Consider the following 21,712-nt stretch of genomic DNA (forward strand, 5'->3'; position numbering starts at 1 on the left):
CAGTAAGATTACAGCCATAGTCACATCACATAATGACTTCTTTTTTGTGGTGAGAATATTTAAGATCTCTTACCATATATTACAATACTGTTAACTATCATCATAATGCTGTGTATTAGATCTCTAGTATTTATTAATTTTTAAAAAAAAATTTTTTAACATTTATTTATTTTTGGGACAGAGAGAGACAGAGCATGAACAGGGGAGGGGCAGAGAGAGAGGGAGACACAGAATCTGAAGCAGGCTCCAGGCTCCAAGCCATCAGCCCAGAGCCTGACGCGGGGCTCGAACTCACGGACCGTGAGATCGTGACCTGAGCTGAAGTCGGATGCTTAACCGACTGAGCCACCCAGGCGCCCCTAGTATTTATGAATTTTTAACTGCTAGTTTGTATCAACATCTCCCCACTTCACCCACCCCCAAGCTCCTGGTAACCACCATTATATTCTCTGTTTCTGCAAGTTCAGCTTTTTTAGATTCTACATATAAGTGAAATCATACAGTATTTGTCTCTCTCTGTCTGACTTATGTCACATAGTATAATGCCCTCAGGCTCCATCCATGTTGTCACAAATGTCACGATTTTCTTCTTTCTCGTGGCTGAATAATATTCCATTGTCGATATACATCATACTTTCTTTATCCGCTCATCCCTTGATGGATACTTAGGTTGTTTCCATATGTTGGCTATTGTGAATAATGCTACAGTAAACATAGGGTAAACATCTTTTCAATATCCTGTTTTCCTGTCTTTGGATATATATCCACAAATGGGATTGCTACATGGTATGATAGTTCTCTTTTTAGTTTTGTACAGAACCACCATATTGTTTTTCATAGTGTCTGAACAAATTTACATCCCCACCAACACTGCCCAAGAACTTTTTGGTAATAATACCAAAAGCACAAGTAACAAGAGCAAAAATCAATAAGTAGGACTATATCAAACTGGAAGCTTCTGCACATCAAAGAAACAGTCAACCAAATAAAAAGGCAACCTGTGGAATGGGACAGAAAATTTGCAAACCATGTATCAGATAAGGGGCTAATATCCAAAATATATCAGCAGCTCATACAACTCAATAACCAAAACAAAACCTGATTTAAAAAGTGGGCAGAGAATCTGAATAGACATGTTTTGTTATGTTTTGTTTTGTTTTGTTTTGTTTTGTTTTGTTTTCCAAAGCAGACATCCAAATGGCTAACAGTACATGAAAAGATGCTTAACATCACTAACATCAGAGAAATGCAAATCAAAGCCACAGTGAAATGCCACCTCACACTGTCAGAACGGCTATCATCAGGGACACAAGAGATCAGGAGATTGGCGAGGATGTGAAGAAAATGAGCCCTCTTGTACCTGATAATTACATAAAATTCTTAAATTTAAAACCCGGAAAGAAACTTAGAGGTGACTGAGTTTAGTAGCTAGCACTTCACAGAGGAAGAAACTGAGGCTCAGAGGGGTTATAGTATTTGCCCAAACTCTCTTCCCTAAATGGGAGTAGCTTCAGGATTAGAGCCTAGACTCACTGACTCTTGATCAGGGCTCTTCTCTCATATCATGCTGTCATTCAGAGTAACTTTCACCAAGCAATCTAAAAGACCTCATTTTGTTTAGGATCCTTCTTACTTCTTAGTACATGGCACTGACATTGTAGAAACGCACTGTTCAACAGGACACTTCACTGCATAGAGATTTCAGATCTCTTTCTACTCTTTCACCTTCTATCCCTCCAAGTAATTTACCTGAACATCTAGGCTGGGACTAGAGAGTCACCTGGTTGTCACTGCTACCTTGCACGGAGTGGCAGAAACTACCCCCCCCCACCTTTTTTTTTTTCTGGCTTACTAAAAGAAAGGTATGGATTTAGCTAACGTTATAGCACACCAAGAAATTGTGCTTTCCATTACTGACCATTATCGTCCACTAAATATTCTTAGGATGACCCATAACTTAGTAGTAAGTATCTATTTTCATGGTGAACAGAAGACAGTGAATGGAGGATGTGCAAATCCAATTCAATCTAAGGCACTTAGCCCAACATTAGTATTTTTAAATAGAAGATATTGTTAGAATTCTTTAGACACTAAATGTTGGAGGAAAGGCTATGGCTTAGACTGAAAAGAATAGTTTTTAATTAGAGGAAAAATTAAAATGTAAAGGATCAGGGGGCATTTTTTTCCCCTCTAACTTCTGTTTTCCATTGCTCTCCCTTTTCTCTGAGAATCCCTTTAGACCACTTAGAAAAGCAGAACTACAGAAGTGAAAGACTGGGTTGTTCTGGAACCAGTGGGTGTGGTTAAGAGTCATGAGAAAGCCCTTAAATAAAAGCAGTGCTTCCTCTGTTCTGTCCAAAGACTGATTCTTTGAACCCAGGGGAAGCAAGTTGATTATTCCCTCCTGTGTTGGGGTGGAAACTGCTATGTGTGTATCCTTATCTTTTTTAAAAATTTATCTTAGGGGCACCTAGGTGGCTCAGTCGGATGAGCATCCAACTTCAGCTCAGGTCATGATATCACGGCTCGTGGGTTTGAGCCCCATGTCGTGCTCTGTGCTGACAGCTCAGAGCCTGGAGCCTGCTTCAGATTCTGTATCTCCCTCTCTCTCTCTGCCCCTTCCCCACTCACTCCGTCTCTCTCTCAAAAAATTAAATAAATAAATAAATAAATAAATAAATAAATAAATATTTCTCTTATTTTAATTTAAATATTTAGAAACTTGGAGGTTTATAACACCATCCGATATATGCATGCAGTAATGTATGCCAACTTGTTTTCTTCCAGCTTTTGTCATTTCAGGAGATTTGATATGCTGATATTTCATGGAACCCAAGGTGTGCATATTTTGTTTGTCCAATAGTACAGGTTTCTTTTGTTTTGCTTTCTTTTATATAAACACTTCGCGCTTATTTCAGCAGTATTGATTTCAGTTGGAACTTTTCATTGCTTCAAAAGGAATGTTCTATGCAGAGATCCTCAAACACGGAAGCAAAATAAGCCATTCTTAGATTATGATCTAATTGAAAATGGCTTAAATAACAATTTTATATCATACCTAAAATATATATCTGCACTCTGACATCTTATTGAATAATATATTTTTGTGTTAGCTTTCTACATTTACTCTCTGTGTGCAGATCATGACATATTTGATTTGTTTCGTATCGTCATAATCATGAGTAATAACTCAGTTATTCTTTGAGTATTACTGGCCCTTAATTTCACTTTATATAAACATACATTTGGCTTGTATTTTAAAAATTTGCAAAACATTTGCATTAACCTTTTCACATTACAAACTTAATCAATATTAACCAAATTGGTTATATCAACAATGAAAGCTTTTATCATACAATTGTTTATTTATATCCATAATATAGTTATCAATTATAATATTCTCTTTCAGAGCAGTTTTGCACTTCTTGGACAACTAAAAAATACTAGAGGTAAATAGAAATGTATTACATTTGGTTTCTACTCTCAAAAGTTGGATTGAATAATTGAAAACATCTTCGTGCTAATACTTTAGCCAGACTCTTGACATTATTGAAATTAGATCTTTAAAATAAGAATGAAATCAGTGTTGACCCAAGACTGCCACATTCATTTCTGATGATTATGCTCTATAAAAATGCCTCTCTTCCTGTGGGCAGAGAAGGATCTGCACCCATGAAACTTATGAGCCTCATCAGGGGATATGCCTGCCGCAGAGAACAGTGGTCCTTTTCTCTTTTCTTTTCTTTTTTCTTTTCTTTTCTTTTCTTTTCTTTTCTTTTCTTTTCTTTTCTTTTCTTTTCTTTTCTTTTCTTTTTTTCTTTTCTTTTCTCCCCTCCCCTCCCCTTCCTCTTTCTTTCTCTTTCTTTCTTTCTTTCTTTCTTTCTTTCTTTCTTTCTTTCCTTCTTTCTTTTTCCTCTTCTTTTCTCTTCTTTTGTCCTTTTTCTAATTTATAAAACAGCTTCTGCTTTTCAAGCCATGTGCCCACAGAATAGTGCAGAGAGAGGATCTTTTTCAAATTGACACAATTGAGATATATGGCCAACAATAACCCTGTTATTAAGGAAGTTTTCATGGGTGAATCATGTTTCAAGAAAGGCCATTATAAATGGTAAAGATTTATTATGCGGATCACAGGAGAGAGCTTTGCATATGGGGGACGGAGAGCAGTATTTAGCATGGGTGGAGGTACAAGGTCTGCGATGAATATGACATGTGCAGTAGTTAGTGAAGAGACTGGATTGATTGGAACAAAATGTGCATGTCTTTGATGAGTAGAGGATTAAATGGGAAAGGTGAGCCAAGGTCAGATTGTGAGGATCCTGAATGCAGGGTGAGGAATTTGGATTTTATCCTCCAGATGAGAAATCACTCTAGGCATTTGTCCAGATTCATCACATGATCAGTGATAACTTATTTTAGGTAGATTAACCCGAGGTTATGCAGCACAGAATAAAGGGAATAAAGAAAGACTGAAGGCAAGGAGACAACATTAGAGTCTGCTGAATAGAATAGATTGTTTCCAGTATCTAGCCCAGGATCCAAGTAATAAAGATGAAAAGGAAGAACTTACATGATAGTTTTTTTTAATTATTACAACAAATGTTATTTTTACCGGATCTCTAAAAGGAATCCATATTTATTATAAAAATGTTAAAAATATAGACATGTATATTATATACAGTAATGTATATTAAATCAAGGTGTATTTATATAGGCTGGGTTTTTTTTTGTCATTTACTACATAGTAAGCATTTCTTTTGTTAATAAAAATGCTTAGAGGACTTAATGTTTAATGAAGGCACACTATTTCAGTTTGAGTACAGTGCAATTAACATTTCCAATACTATAAATTTAGATTTATTATCAATTTTCTGTTATTGTAAATACTACTGTAATGAACAGCAACCCACACAAATGTTTTCTTCCATACTCTTCATCTCTCCTCCTCTGAAAAAAAAATAATAATAAATAAAAACAAGGGTGCCTGGCTGGATCAGTTGGAAGAACATGCAATTCTTGATCTTCGGATTGTGAGTTCGAGTCCTATGTTGGGTTTAGAGGTTTCTTAAATAAATAAAACTTTAAAAAATTATAATAAGTAAATAAGTAAGTAAAAATAATTGGGGCTCCTGGGTGGCTTAGTTGGTTAGACATCCAACTCTTGGTTTCGGCTCCAGTCATGATCTCGCGATTGATGAGTTCGAGCACCCCACGTCGAGCTCTGTGCTGACAGTGCAGAGCCTACTTGGGATTCTCTCTCTGTTTCTCTCTCTCTGCCCTTCACCCCACTCTCTCTTTCTGTCTCTCTCAAAATAAACTTAAAAATAAGAATAATAATTAAGTTAAGCATTTATTCACATATTTATTTTGCCTGGTTCGATTTCAGTTCTGATCTACCACTGCCTAACTTTAGTCCACTCTAAAAATTTGTGGTTGGAGGGGCAAGTTTGTTATTGAACTTTTATTGAAATCGTGGCCTCATTTTTGTTTACCATTAAAAATGATGTATTTTAATCCATTGCTCTATCCATGGCCATTCAGATTACTTTGAAGTTTTCTCTATTTCAAACAGCACTGTGATGGATTTTTTTGCATATATTTCCATGTGCACAAATAAGAGGACATAAACCCTTTTTTTTTATACAAAAGTGAATTACAGGGACATGCATCATATAAGTCTTAACTCTAATATCCTGTGTACATCCATTAAATCAGCGGAAGTGGATGTACTAATTTACATTCACTTCTGCAAGTGGAACAGAGAAATTCCAATTTACCCACATCCTTGGCCATCCTTTCTTTTCAATCTCTGCAGTTTCTCCTTTTTTTGTATGTGAAATAATACCTCATGTTGTTTTGCACTTCTCTGATAACTAATGAATTTTAGCATGTTTTTATATATCTATTGGCCATTTAGACTTCTTGTCTGGAATTTACCCATTCTCTATCAAGTTGTTGGAGTTTTTTTATATATTCTGGACACTAATCCTGTGACAGGTCATTTATCAGGGTGTTCTCCCAGTGTCTGTCTTTTAATCTTGTTTATTTAAAAAAAAAAAAAAAGTATTGGCAAATTTATCAAAGTTCTTTTTTTATGGCTTGTTTGTGGGCTACTTTGGCTAACAAGTCCTTCTCCAGTGTGAAAGGCTTTTCGCCTGTGTTTGTTCTAATTCTTCATGGCTTAATTATTTTATATTATGTTTATAATTGATCTGACACTCATTTGCATAACTCCCTGGTGATTTTTCCAGATTGAGGAAAATGAAAAGTGAAAAGCAAAAGAAAAATCTGGTAAACTGTATTATAGTTTCCATTTTAAGCCCCTAATTGAGCCATAAAGACATTTTCTTCGTATTTAAGCAACAGATATCCACATCCGCCATGGTTTGTGATGATGAAAGTTAATGTCCTTCTCATTGACTGCACAGAAAATTTATTGGAATTCATCTACATGAAGTCTTTGCAGAGCAGTTCTCATCTATGTTGAATATAGTTTCCTTTCCCTTGCATTTTCAGCCTTAGTTTGCCTAACCTCGTGCATGAGTCCAGAAGAAATACATCGTCATTTTTAAAACAGTTAACGTAAGATTCATTTTGCTTTCAGCAATTCACAGAGGCCGCGAGCCCTTCAGTGTTACCCCCTTCAGCTTTGCCTCTGGATCTGCTTAATAACGCTGTCACCGCCTTTAGTACCTTGGAAGATCTTATTCGGTATCTTGAACCAGATAGATGGCAATTGGACTTGGAAGATCTATACAGGCCAACTTGGCAACTTCTTGGCAAAGCTTTTGTTTTTGGAAGAAAATCCAGAGGTAAGTTCTGTCTTCAGATTCGAACCTCATTTGATTTTCTCAACAGCTAATGTTTCAGATTCTTCTACCATAGCTTCCAATGAGTAGAGTTTAAAATTCTTCAGTGATGTATTTAACCCATTTTTGTAACATTTGAGCATATTTACATAGTAAATGAGAGTGCATACAAAGAGAAGTAATTGTAATTCAGTGGGTTTGGAAAATTAAAAAAGGACAGTTTTGCTGAATAATTGTTGTCATTTCTTTAATTCAAAAATACCATTTTGATGAAGTCCTCTTTTATATTTCATGAGAATTTTTGCTTATTCAAATCTAATTTGGAGGGTATATTGATTTAGAGACTCAAGAAAGACTACCTTAGCTGCTAAACCAGGTTTGGGCCTAGAAAAGGGAGAAAAACCAAAATCGTTATCTACCATCTCCTCATGGGTCAGGATTATATTAATGTCCATCTCCTAAGCCTGCAAACTTCTATAAATAATACAGAAAATAACAGTGGCTCACCATAAAATGGGACTAGTAGTTTCCAAGATAGAATTCAGAGCAAGAAAAGAATGACCTAAAGAAATTCCCACCATGATAATTTTTCTCTCTGAAAGTCTGCCTCTGAAATGATCACTTGACTGTATGAGCCTATCTCCCTTCAAGAGTGAAAGTGTTGATGATTAAACTTAATTCCACATGGTCAAGAAATTGGGAATAATGTTAATTGAGTCTTCTCTAAGGTTAGTTCATTTTCCTAGTGACGTCAGGATTGGAAAGTATCCATATCAGACACACATGAACACACAACAGAAATAACTGGCGAATTATAATGCCCTCAAAAAAAAAAAAAAATCTCTTTCAGGTTCTCAGAAAGAAACATTGAAATCTATCCAGGATCACTCTAGAGAATGGAATGACAGTTTGGAGAATTTATATAGAAGGAACAAGGTTTAGTTGGTTTGAGCAATTCACAAGGGCAGATTGCACCAGACTTGTTCTTCTAAATCTTGTCAGAAAGAAACCCGATTCCTGCCCTTTCCTGCTAAGAGTTGCAGCCCTTCTGGATCAAGAGCTTTAATCTCAGCAGGTCATGTTCAGACTTGCCCAACCATGATATTTTGCTATGCCAACAGACGTGGTTTCCTTTCAGCAATATTTGAAATTGGTGTTAAAGTACATGGGCAGCGGAATCCTGTCCAGATGCTGAAAGCTGTTACATATTTATAAGATTGGATCTTGATGAATAACTTGATGAATAACTTACGAACACTTCCCTTCCCTCCCACTTAGGAACAGGAAAATGAAGATCTGCAAGCCTGGCTGAAACACTTGTGAATAGAGCCTTTGTTAAATTTGAAGTAGATTATCATGTTGATCTGGAAGAAGCAAAGGGAGTAAACCAGGTTCTAAGCTCAGATCTTGTTTTTGACAGCTGATCTCAGGATTCCAGCCTAAAAATCTCCCCTCTAGCCATGCCTTTAAGCCTGCACCTCTCCACCTGGTGCTTCAGTGAAGATTTGGCCAGAGGCTAGCATGTATTTAAAAGCATCCAGCGCTGAACCAGCTCTTTCAAATATTCATTTAGCACTTTCCAAATTGATGTCTTTTGCAGTTTGCCAAAACTATTAACTTTTTAAGCATACAGTAAGTGTGAGAAAAGCAGTGTATATTTTTGGAACTCTACGTAAACTAAAATGCAGGTGTGGGATAACATCTATATAGACAAAACCAACTCCCCTCCCAAGGGTCTTTCTACAAAGGAACAAGGAGTAAAATGTTTAAAAGCTTCTAATTAGACATCAAAATTGATTTTCCACAGAATAAACATATCACAGTATTACCACATTCATCTTAGAAAGACCACCCTCAGATTGCATTGCAGTAATAGAATATCCTTGGGCTGAATATCTTAAAAGAATGAACAAGGAACAAAGTGAAGTGTAACCATGATTTGTTTTCCGGGGGTATTACCTTTTTAGGAAAACTTGCAGTATGGGTGAATCTGAACAAGAAAATTTGCATTAGGAAAAACAACTTTAATTGGCGCTATGCTCAAAATCTTCATTCTTTAGAAAGACAAACTAATGCATGTATTATTGTCTTAGGGAGTAGTTATGAAAAGGATATAAAGAACCCGAACACCGATTTTGATTTTTCAAATATTTTGCAGAGGGAAACTTCCATAATATTATAGCTAAGCTATTAAAAAAAAAAGGTATGTGTTGGACATGATCTTTCTCTTTTTTGTTCTTTTTTTTTTTTTTTTTTTGGCATAGAAGTTCTTCACAATGTTTGGAGAATTTATGGAGAATTCATGACATTAAATTATAGTCACATGACTTATTTTAATGAAGCTTAGATGAGCTTGAAGCCTTACAAGTGGGAAGCTTAAATTTCAAATAAGATATGCCACATTGAAAATCCTTAATTGTATTTTTTAGCCCGGTGTGGACTGCATTAATGTTTTTCATTTTTTTTCCCCTTTTCTTCCTCTGGCTTAAGGTTTTCATTCATACATTGCTACTGCGCAAAAAGAAAATACCTTATTTTCTAAGTCAGGCTTACTTAAAAAGGGCTTTGACTTTTGTGTCAAACATGATAAATGAGTGGAAGCCAAGTTGCAAGGGTGTTTAAATTTTCACATTGCAGCAGGTATCATAACTCAGTTCACTTGGGAAATCTATCTAACCTTTTATTGTGGTTAAGTAAACATTTTAAAGTGAACATATACAGTCTCATTTTCTAGTTGCATGGAATAGTGTGTTTAACACTGAGGTAGATGAATAGCCTTTGAAGGCTAAGAGCTTCATTCACATTCTAAAGAGGTATAAATCTTAAATCAGCGTTCAAAGTGTTGGCAACTGGCTTTTGTATGTTTGTGCATGTTTTAGACTTTCTAAACCCTTCTTGCCCAGATACTAACTTCTAGAGAAAAGATTCAGATAAACTCATATACAGCTTTCACAATGAAAGAGTAGTATGTACAAATAACTGTTAGTTCAGTGAAATGAAATCGGGTGAAATGTGTGACATGATTTAACTCAATTATCTCATTACTTTTATTAGAGATAAGTTGGTCTTTTATGATACTCAAAAGAATGAACTCATTTCCTCTTAAATATTTAAAAGCTTTCCTTCACATGATCAATTTTCAGTTGAAAGGGAAATCTTTAAATACTCAAAACAACGGTTTTCTATTGAGTTGGAAAAAATAATTGTTTAGCTAAATAGGATATTGAAATGAACCTTTTGAATTGGTATTTCCTTGACGTTTCCTTATACTTGACCAAGGTTTTAATCAACCATATAGTTTACATGTGCTTATAATTTACAATTGCATATGCATGATTTACAATATGTTTATTGAAAATACTTCCATTGGCTTCCTTTGACATTTTAGGAAAATTTTATCATGTGTACAAGTAAATACAGAATTGTAAAACAGGCAACAAGAAAACAAGCACTTGATTCTTAATCACCTTGTCATTTGAAAATTATTTTAAAATACTGGCACTTAATTTTTTTTTTTTTTTTTTTTTTTTTTACATTTATTCGTTTTTGAAAGACAATGTGAGACAGAGTGCAGGCAGGGGAGGGGCAGAGAGCAAAGGAGACAAAATCTGCAGCAGGCTCTCGGCTCTGAGCAAGCGTTTAGCACAGAGCCTGATGCAGGGCTTGAACCCATGAACCATGAGATCATGACCTGAGCTGAAGTCAGACACTTAACCAACTAAGCCACCCAGGCACCCCCAATATTTTTTTTCAGGTTTTTTTTGGCACTTAATTCTTTAAAACTGGAGTACATAGTGATTATTATTACTTGAAGCCATCTTTAACCAGAAAATGTATTTCTTTTTTTTTCAATTCTTCTTTATAATGTTAGTAAAAGGTATTTAACTACATTTATTATATTTAGGTAATATTCCAAACTTTAATAAAATCTTTATTTTTGAAGAAAAATTTCTGATGAATTGTGTGTTATCCAAAACTCTTCAATTTTATTGGAACTGCTATTATTTGACTGTTTCTAGGGAGGGAAAAAGGCAAAGTCATAAGGCAGACATTAAAATTATAAAGTTGCTTATGCTAACGGTTAAGTACTATTCATGTTATATACAAATTCATATTAAGTATGACATGCTATTTTGCTATCATTTAACTGAGGCAAGTATCATTTTCTAGTTAAAAACAATGATGCTTTCAGAATTTACTCCAACAATCTAATGAAAGAATATTTTGTTTGGTCTTCACAAGTAGGTATTCTTTTGAAGGATAAAACACTATATAGTTAACCAACTTACCAAAAGAATAGAGACAATTGTTACAAATTAGACACTTCTTCCCTCCTTTAGAAGGAGAAGAATAGAATTCTGAAGGAGTCTCCTTAAGCTGAATTTCAGACTTTATGAATTACTCCATGCATCGGAAGCAGAGGTTTTCAGCAACCTCAGCCCTTTTAAAATGTATCATTTTTTTTTTTTCACTCATGGCCTACTCCGTTGTCCTCAAAACTTCATTCTCTTCATGCCTTTTTTACATTTTCTGGGTCTTATTGCCAAAAAAAGTTATGTAAAGTTCTGTCTGCAAGTTTCTGTAAGTTGTTCTTCATTAATTGCATGAGCTTCTAATCCTTTTAAAAATTCCATTTGTTTTTTAATCAAAGCATTCATCATTTTACATTCTATTATTTCCTCCAGTGCTCTCCTTGTTTACTGTTTTACGAGGGTTAAAAGGTGTAGCCCTCTTTTTCTCTATAAAGTTTCCTATTTATAGCTCTCAACTGTTTTGTTGGCTCTGGTCTTAATATTGCACAATGGTATCTCTTTATTGGTCAGTCAGTCATAATGAAGCTTTGTTTACTATAAAATGAAAGTCCCACTGGCGAGCTGCAATAGCCCTAAAACCTAGTTAAAATAAGAAGGGATATTGTTGGCCGTATTGTTTGTGAAACAAGATCGGTTTCTCTGTGAAAAGAGTCTGATGAGATGAATTCAGGCTCAAGGCATGAACATGTATTTTTCTTTGCTTCCTTTTATGCCATGTAGTGGTGGATCTGAACCTTCTAAAAGAGGAGGTAAGACTATACAGCTGCACACCTCGTAACTTCTCGGTGTCCATAAGGGAAGAACTAAAGAGAACCGATACCATTTTCTGGCCAGGTTGTCTCCTGGTTAAACGCTGTGGTGGAAACTGTGCCTGCTGTCTCCACAACTGCAATGAGTGTCAGTGCGTCCCGAGTAAAGTCACTAAAAAATACCATGAGGTAGGTGTGTCATTTTCTTTTCGGGTTCCTCCACATCTCAGAAGATAACAAAACTGTGTATCTGCAATGGACTGTTATTCGGAAAGGAGACACAGCATCCGTGGGGGGGGGGGGGGAGAAATAAGGTTCACAAACTAGTTCATGTTTTCATTTTTTAAAATTAGGACCTTTAACTCAAACGTCCAGGCGTTAAAGCTGTAGAAAGTTTGTCCTCTGACAATACAACATGGGCGGTCAGTGAGGGTTTCATCTGTCCTACAAAAACGAAAATGTGTTCTGCAGCGGAGAAAATGGGTGAAACTTTTCAACTTTAAACTTTTCCAAATACAAAGGGAAAATATTTTAATTTTTTTTTTGTTTGTTTTTTAATGTTCATTTGTTTTTGAGAGACAGTGGGAGCCAGGGAGTGGCAGAGAGAGGGAGACATAGAATCTGAAACAGGCTCCAGGCTCTGAGCTGTCAGCACAGAGCCTGATGCGGGGCTGGAACTCATGAACCGCGAGATCATGACCTGAGCCCAAGTCGGACCCTTAACTGAGTGAGCCCCCAGGCGCCCCTAAGGGAAAATATTTTAAAGACAGACTTAAAGAAATTATTGTCTATGTTAGAGAAAGGAGATCTTTGATATTTCTTTTTCCATTTGAGGCAACATGGGCACATAAATACCAAGTAGATATGTTCGTAATTTTACCAATCTTCCTATTATTCATGTTGCCCCGAAAAGCATGTTAAACCCTTTATGGATTCCTTTCATCTTTTTATTCTGTGGAATTAAGGAAAATATAAATATTAAATGTTAGTAATGATTGTTTTTCAGACCTTTGGGAACCTTAGAACTTACACACTCTAAATTGTTGTTATTGCTAGAATATCCCCAGTTATACCCAGCCTTTCTCCAGGAGCGTTATGTAGCATCCCTATACCAGAAAGCAAAACACTCTTGATGAGTCAGCTTTAATCCTATAAAACATTTAAACTATATCAAGTCAAAATCTGCCCTTCTGACTTCATTTCTGTATCATTGCATCTCATTACTTTTCATTTTTTACACTAAATAAAAGAACAACACAAAATAAATACCTACTAACCAAATGAAATAATTTTTCATGTGCATAAGGACATTAATAAAATTCTTTATCTGTTATCATCTAAATATACCCAGCGTCATAAACTGCACTTTATATGACATGGCTGTCCTACCCTTTAGCAGTATTGTGTTGGCAGCTGATAAAGTGGGACAAAAGCATTGGATTCCAATAGATAAGGAACACTGTTTTCATCCTAGATCTACCGTTAATGTTAACTTGTGACCATCAGCAGGGCACTTACCCCTGTAAAATAAATGTAAAATAGAATAACCTCTCAGGTTTTTCCCAGCTGTGTTATTCCATGACAATTACTAGATTGCAGTCTGTGGAAAGTAATGTCCCAAACTGGCAGTCTGTGATAAAAATGGACTCTTTACCACCATCAGTCATGTGCTACTTTCGTTTCCACATCCCATGCTTCTCAAGATTCTTGTGCTGGGGATCGTCTCCACTCTAGTTTCAGAAGGAGCTAATCATGAGCTTGGTGGCTCAGAGCTCCAGCCAGGCTGTGCCCAGAGGTCGGCCTTATTGCTCCTCTGTGAACTGGGAATCTGGGAGTCCAGAAAAAAACCCTTAATACAGTCGTTCTAAACAGATTAAATAAACCGCCTTACAAGCAAGGCAGGCATCAGCATTGATCGGTGACCATGAAAGGATGTGATGAGAATAGGAATTAAGCCAGAGTGATCTTTTCTCACCTAAAATCATTCAGTTTGGGGCTTTCTAAAGCCAGTCCTTATTAAATACGATATATTTGCAGACCTGATTTAGCCAACAACTTTTGGGTTTATAGCCACCATTCTAAGAGCTATACAACCCTGACCAGTCATATTAGCCTGTTTTAAACAAGTTTATCGGATGTTGAGTCCACATCATGCTTTCTTTCGTTAAATCAGTCCTTGGGTCAAGCATATCCTCCTCCATCCTATACTTATAAATTTCTTTTCAAATCACATCGGTTTTAGGGTTATTAAGATAAGTTGTCCCAGGGGTCACCTGGGTGGCTCAGTTGGTTAAGCTTCTGACTTCAGCTCAGGTCTTGGTCTCAAGTTTGTGAGTTCAGTCCCCACACTGGGCTCTCTGCTTACAGCACAGAGCCCGCTTCAGATCCCCTGCCCCCCTCTCTCTTTGCCCCTCCCCCACCCACGCTCTCTCTCTTTCTCTCAAAGATAAACATTGAAAAAAATTTTGCCACAGAGTATGAGGTATCTATTTTATAATCTCAGATAAAACTCTTGTGTGAGAAGGGACTATGGGAAGTACTTGTAAACTTACTGGCCTTCCAGAATGACATCACTCCATTATTCTTTAGTCTTTGGGTGGGGTGGTTATATGTGCATTATCTGTGTGTACACATATACAGCTATGGATGTTTATCTAATTCCATGAGTACCTCTTACAAGCTTCCCACAAAGCATCTCTAACGCATGTGTGGATATATATAACTGTATTGTTGCCTACTTCACATTTCTCACAAGTATCTCCAGTAACCATCATGTCTTAATTTTTTATAATGCTTTGTGGGGATCGTTGATTTTTTTCTGTGATAGTGTTTTTGTTAACAAAACACCTTATTAAAAGAAAAGGGGGTTATTTGTTTGGTGTAATTGATCATTTCTGAGACCTAAATTTTTCTCAGTCGTATATTTTGGAAGTAAGTTCTGAGCTTAGTACTACTCCTAGAGAAGTGAAATTATTTTTGAACAGAATTTCAAATAGTGCTAAAAATCATTAAATCATTGAATACCATTAATCTGGATCCAAAGATTTAATTCATTTGCAGTGAAGCCCATCTTGGGCCTTAATTCCTTTTGATGATTCCTTTCTTATTCGTATTGTCCCAGTTTTCAGTTTGAAGACTATTCCACCTCATGGAGAAGACAGAAGCAAAGACAGAGCTTAGATACCCTAATTCTTCTCTCTTTCACCTCTGTTATACCAGTTTCCTTAACTAATAAGCTGAATTATGTTCCTTGTGTTACTACAAATATAACAATTATTCCCCATTTGGGTTCCTTTACCACTTTCGGTGGTTTTTGTTCAACCATTGTTTCAAAACTAAGTTTAGAAAATCAAAAGGCTTGTAATACATAAGATGATAGTATTGTTACATACCATAATTTTTAATTGTTTTAATGTTTATTTATTTTTGAGAGAGAGAGAGGCAGAGTGCAAGCAGGGGAGAGGCAGAGAGAGGGATACAAAGAATCTGAAGCAGGCTCCAGGCTCCGAGCTGTCAGCACAGAGCCCCACGCGGGGCTTGAACTCGTGAACCATGAGATCGTGACCTGAGCCAAAGTCTGACACCCGATGGACTGAGCCACCCAGGCGCCCCAATATTACAGCATAATCTTCTTATTAAAAAGATTCTTACTACTTTTTACATCAAGTACCAGATGCTATTTATTGGAAGCCAGTTTTGCCGCCCTCAAAATTCCCTTAAAGATTTTTCTATCTCACAAAAGGATTTTTCAGAATGCAAGACAGGAACTTTACATATATATGAGCTCAGATGTTACGTCCTCCTCAAAATACATCCTAGTTTCCTGCCGGTCCTAGCATAACTAGCCCATCTTCTGTGCATATGTAGAACTTTAAAGACATGTTTATTAGAGATTTTTTTTTGCTATGTCATTCAGAATTATTGTTTATTTTTATTTGTTTTTACTGAATTGAGAACCAAAAAGAACAAAGATAACATTACATTGCAGTACTGAAGAAAACCATCTGTGAAGCCAAGGCTTGAAGCTGACATTTGTTAGCTGTGTGACTTGGGGCAAATTGCTTCTACTCTCTTGCACCTCAGGTTCCTCATGTGTGAAGTGAACATCTAATGCTCATACCTTACTGTGAGGACTAAAGGAGCTGACACAACACTTAGAACCGGGTCTGGCATATTTCATTCCCTGAATATATATTAGCTATTCTCCCACTCATCTTTAGTCCCCACCCTCTCTGCTTCGCCTTATTCTTTGCTTATGGCAAACGATCAATAAAAATTTAATGAATTTTGCCCCAAGATAGGTAGAGTATTCTTTTCCAGGCAAAAAGATCTATGGGATATTTTATTTATTTATTTATTTATTTATTTATTTATTTGGTATGGTCTTGCTTTTCTTGCATAGATCTGTTCTGGATAAAAAGTATATAATTCAACTGCCTTTTTTTTTTTTTGTAGTGAATACCAGCCCCCATTGTTCCATGGCACCCAAAATTTAACAGCACTTTGTTTGCACAGTGTGGGCAGTGGTACATGATCATCTATTTCCTGATGGTTCTTTTTGTACCTGATCTAATCTCTTCCATATTCTCTGATTTTAGTTTTTCCCTGGATTTTTTTTTTTCCGTTGGTTTGTAGTTTTAGTTTGAACCTCTCTCTCAAAATTGTTTGAGACATGCTTCTGTCTTGCTGTCTTCTTTAATATTATCTGGGACCTGTTGGTCATTTTCCAACCTATCGTTCTCCTCCAAAGTCAAAACTTCATAAAGAAATGAAGGAGAGCACTAATTAAGTCCCCTCCCATGTATTTTTAATTTCTCATCTAAGACTTTGCATCACTACCACATTATACAATTCTTCTGCTATTTGTAAATCTCCACAAATATCAGTAGATGAAGACGGGGGTGGGGAGGTGCTATTATTCGGTGACTGCACGTCGACATAAGCACTCCTGGAGGAAAGAACGATTGTAAGATTGTAGCCTGGCATGGCTGCCTGTTATGGCTGTATATGGTAGCTTCTCTAACTCTTACCTTTTATAGTAATTTTTTCCCCCTGCTAACTGGGAAAATGTATACAAGTGGAGTTAGGAATTAAAGACATTGGCTATGCCAATATTGCAGTTTATCTACCCACTCAACCTCATTCCAGAAGGAATTTTTAACAAAAGTTGGGTAAGTTACAGCACCAGTGTCTTAACAGTTTTGATGCCACTTTAAGTTCAAAAACAGTAACTCAGTATTGACACATATAATATTTGACAGTCATTGGGTTAAGCTTCATGTTAAAATCATATAGTCTCGGTAATTTCTATTTTGGAATTGTGAATTCAATAGAAAAGTCTGCTTTAAAAGTTCCCTATTTCTCATAGTTATTACAAGACTTTGCTGTTTAGCTCTCTAGGAAGAACGTTACTAAATCAGTAGAATGTATGACTAACAATATATTCTAAGTCTTTATAAAATTATTATCTATCAGCCTGACTTTAATAATTCATCTTTGGCCAAAGTACAAATACTGGTTATGTCCCTGTTCTCTCTAACGTTTCTGGTCACTCATGTGTAAAATAAGGGTAGTAATTGTAAATTACTTCATAGAATTCTTGTGAGTTAAAGTATGTAAAAACATTATTACAGTGCCTGGCACCCAGTAAGCATTCAAAAAATGTTAGCTGATTAACCTTTGATATGACCACATACTCCAAATGAGGTATACATTCTCTACTTTTCTCTTTTAAATCTTCAAATAAAACGGTCATGAGACTCGACTTGTGCCTCTTTGGATTAATGTACATTTCCCGGAAGAGTATCTTTTAGAAGTTGCTCTATGAAGTTATCGCTGTCCTACCCAGAGAACAGAGAAACTGTTCTCCATATTATTATGTCCCCTGGTCTTTGTTCATAATCCAAACAAACACAATTCCTTGAAACTTTATTGTTTCTATTATAAGAAATGAAAATACACACCGAGTAGGTAGTTCTTATCAAATACCTCAGATAATCTTTTACAGAACACATAGCTGTGCCTTCCTGTCGCAGTGTTAAAAGGAAATATCTTGAGTATCAGTGTCTTTCTTGCTATATTTTTTATTAAAAGGCCAAACTGCACATTAAGTTCATTTAATAGAGGCATCATTGTTATTATCGCCAAGCCTCCGTTTACTGCACAGTGGGTCCAGCTGCGGAAAGTTAGCTGTGACGGAGGCTGATGTCTATGAAGTACATCTAATCCATCTCATCAAGTTTATAGAGGACTTGAAGCGAAGCCAAGAAAATTAATGAGTGGCATAATTGAGCAGACTCAGCTGTAGAGTGATCGTGTTTCCTTTCACAGGATCGCAGTACTTGTATTGCTTCAAGTATAAATTTTTGTTAAATGTGTGAAAAAAATGAATGAGTGAAAGAAACCAACAAACAGAAAGACGGCTGGGCAGTAGTGGTTTCAAACTACTTAATCCAGGCGAAATTCTCTGTAATATTGTCAGAGGAGTGAAACGGAGTGCACAGTAGGTCTTTCGATGTCAGGACCGTTCCGTATTCGGAGGCGGCATCCTTCCAAGTGGCTGCTATTAAAACATCCTTTCTTTCGCGAAAAGTTGATGATCGTTTGTGATTTCTTTGAAGGGTGGGGGTAGGTGTTCACGATGCCTTCGTCAGAAAAAAAATAAAAATTTGTAAGTCTTTGTTGGGCCCTGAGATTCTTTTCTGAAATTTTACTTGTCCATGAAATCAAACGTTACAGACATTGGTTGATTTTAAAGATGGCTTACATTGTTCCCTTTCAGGTCCTTCAGTTGAGACCAAAGAGTGGTGTCAGGGGATTGCATAAATCTCTCACGGACGTGGCCCTGGAGCACCACGAGGAGTGTGACTGTGTGTGCAGAGGGCACACAGGAGGATAACCGCATCAGCATGCACAGCCTCTCCCAGAGCAGTACAGCTCAGTGGCTGATCTGTTAGAGAACTTGCGCATTATCTCCATCCGTAATCTCAGTTGTTTGCTTCAGGGACCTTTCGTCTTCAGGATTTACAGTGTATTCTAAAAGAGGAGACACCACACGGAATTAGAAGTTGTGCAACGGCTCTTTTGAGAGGAGAGGCCCGAATAACAGGAGAAAAGGTCTTTGGTCCTGGAAAAAAAAATGAGTGTTGTGCATCACTAGCTAGTGACAGAGTTGCCTTGTGCTTACTCAGCTAGCTGTGTTCCGTATTTCAGCTGTCTCCATGCGGCTTAGGCTAATGTCAGTACGGGGAAAAAACTGTGCGATGAGCACCTGATTCTGTTGCCTTGCTTAACTCTAAAGCTCCATGTTCTGGGCCTAAAATCACAGAAATCTGGAATTGTTTCCTTACATTCAGATATATAAACCAGAGTGTTCTATGTCCTACAACCTTGGTTTTTAAAAAGGAAGGGTGTTACGATAAATCAAACTTGTGTCATGCTGACAGGAAAGACTGGATTTTCCATATTTCTTACTAAAGTTTCCACCATTTAGAAGAAAAGAACTCTGGAAGAGACAAACCTGAAGAGTGGCCTTATCTTCACTTTATCTACAAGTCGGTTTATTTGTTTTATCGTGTACATTTTTATATTCTCCTTTTGACACTATAACTGTTTGCTTTTCTAATCTTGTTAAATATATCTATTTTTACCAAAGGTATTTAATATTCTTTTTTATGACAACCTAGATCAACTATTTTTTAGCTTGGTAAAATTTTTCTAAACAGAATTGTTATAGCCAGAGGAACAAAGATGATATAAAATATTGTTGCTCTGACAGAAATACATGTATCTCATGGTCATACGGTGCTAGAGCTTAGATTGATCTGCGTTTTAAAATATTGAAGTGGGAAATCAATAGGATTTGATAAGTTGCAAAGACTTTTGGAAAATAAATTATCATATCTTCTACCCCTATTATTGGAAATGCAAATAAAAAGCAACCTATGAAAGTTAGGCATTCAGATTCAGAATCAACTACTAACCCCTAACCCTTCTTTTGGTTAAGAAGAATATAAAGCACCTTGAAGAAAGACTGGACAGCTTACTGACAAAGCGCACTCTGCTATCCTGTAGGAACACATCCTATTTATTGTGATGTTCTGGTTTTATTATCTTTAAACTCTGTTCCATACCCTTGTATAAATACATGGATATTTTTATGTACAGAAGTATATCCCATAACCAATTCACTTATTGTACTCTTTGGCAATTGAAATGAAAATCAGTAAATTACTTTGCTTGTACAATGCTTAATATTGTGCCTAGGTTATGTGGTGACTATTTGAATTAAAAACGTATTGGATCACCAAATAAAAAAAAATGTGGCTATTTTGGAGATAAACGGTGTGTGTGTGTGTGTGTGTGTGTGTGTGTGCGCACGCAAGATTTGTCTCGACGCCAGGAGAGTGAAGATCAAGTTTTGTGTTACCGTGGTTTCCGTTATGCAAAAGCCTGTGTCAATTCAAAAAAGACAGGTAGAAAAGTGTTGAGGATTCCCTGTCTCTTGTCGCCAATATTTTGGAGCTCATTCCTTTTTCTCCCTGGTCTTGATACTGATTTCTGGTATATTAAATTGCACCTGACTTGAAAGTTGTATGTGATTTGTGAAATGGTTAGTGATCGATCATACGGCAGTGTGAAACTGAAAAAGAAAAAAATCTTGTAACTTTCCATTGTCTTCATTTTCAATGGCAGCTATTAAGTTGGCCGGCAGGGTGGGCGGGGTGGGGGTGGGGGGGGAGCATAAATTGATTTGGCATACAGACTAAACATACCTTGTATAGCACACTTCCAGGTGTGGGTCCTCACCTTCAGGTGCAGATTTCTGTTCAGGGCTTGTGTCTTATCTCTGCCTTTCCACCCGCCCCAGAAGGCTAGGTAGGGCCCAGGGCCATGCTGTCTTCAGACTGCTCCTGTAGGCCTGGGCGGTACCCTTTCTTGGTACTTTTCCATCCTGCAGTCCTACCCTGCGCCCGACCACTTGGAGAACAAATACAGGACCATACAAATGCTGCCTTATTGATTTACCTCCTCGTGGTTTGGTCCCAGCCCTGCGGAGGCCTGCTAGACGTAGTTCACTGTGCTTCAAGGAATATGCAGTGCCCTGTGTCTCCCTCTTGGCAATTTGCAAACCGGCATTAGCATAGCAGAGACTCAACTAAATCTGACAGTAAATGGCCTGTGTAACTGTCTGTGATCCAGCGCTTCTCACCATTGAATGGAGCGCCTTCTTTCCCTCTTACTTTTGAATGTTTCTTTTTTGTTTACTTACAAAATGGTGAAAGCCAGAAGAAATTACTCTATGAAGGTAGTCCCACATGCTGTCGCCAGTGAGTGGGAAAAGCCAACTGCTTTATGCTTACTCACTCATAGACCTTTTTGTGCATTGGACCAAAAACAAGCAAACAAACAAAAATAACCCATCAATGGCACCGGTGACCATAATTTTTCGGATTTCCAGAAAAATCTTGTCTGTATTGACCACAAGTGTTTTACATGTGATATATTGGATTAGTGCTTTGCCCCTTGAGAGGAACTGTTTTGCTACCTTGTGATTTTATTAAAATAAAAGAGCAATCCCTAATTGGCACAAGGCGGGCTTTCATGTCTACATTTTTCATTTCTGTATTTCATTCCCTTTCTTATCTAGCAATAAGTGTATGCACTGTGGGAAGGAACAAATGAGAAAGTAATGAGAATTTATACTGTGAAAACACCCTGGCTTCATTTCGTTATTCTCAGCGCATCCCTCTCTTGAGGTGCATTCACTTAAGCTTGTGACTGGACTCAAGGAAAGGCAGAAAATACAAGTCTCCCTCAACATCATATATTTAATATAATG

The 21,712-nt window shown here is 36.8% G+C and overlaps 1 protein-coding gene across 3 annotated transcripts in view; it reads left to right on the plus strand.

Annotated features, from left to right (window-relative positions):
- The window catches only part of PDGFC (platelet derived growth factor C), a 203,243-nt gene extending 183,052 nt beyond the window's left edge, over nt 1–20,191 (plus strand). Inside the window, exons 4-7 of one of the 3 annotated variants that reach the window (XM_053216806.1) lie at nt 6,605–6,812; nt 11,843–11,871; nt 11,957–12,060; nt 18,653–20,191. In XM_053216806.1, the coding sequence (XP_053072781.1) occupies nt 6,605–6,812; nt 11,843–11,871; nt 11,957–12,060; nt 18,653–18,665 (354 nt within the window). In that variant the 3' untranslated portion in view covers nt 18,666–20,191. Of the gene's footprint in view, nt 1–6,604; nt 6,813–11,842; nt 12,061–18,652 lie in introns of all 3 variants that reach the window. The other 2 variants (XM_053216805.1, XM_015072153.3) reach the window with 2 other exon arrangements.
- The last annotated feature ends 1,521 nt before the right edge of the window (nt 20,192–21,712 follow it).

This window comes from Acinonyx jubatus, chromosome B1 (genome assembly GCF_027475565.1).
Source record: "Acinonyx jubatus isolate Ajub_Pintada_27869175 chromosome B1, VMU_Ajub_asm_v1.0, whole genome shotgun sequence".
Classification (NCBI taxonomy): Eukaryota; Metazoa; Chordata; class Mammalia; order Carnivora; family Felidae; genus Acinonyx; species Acinonyx jubatus.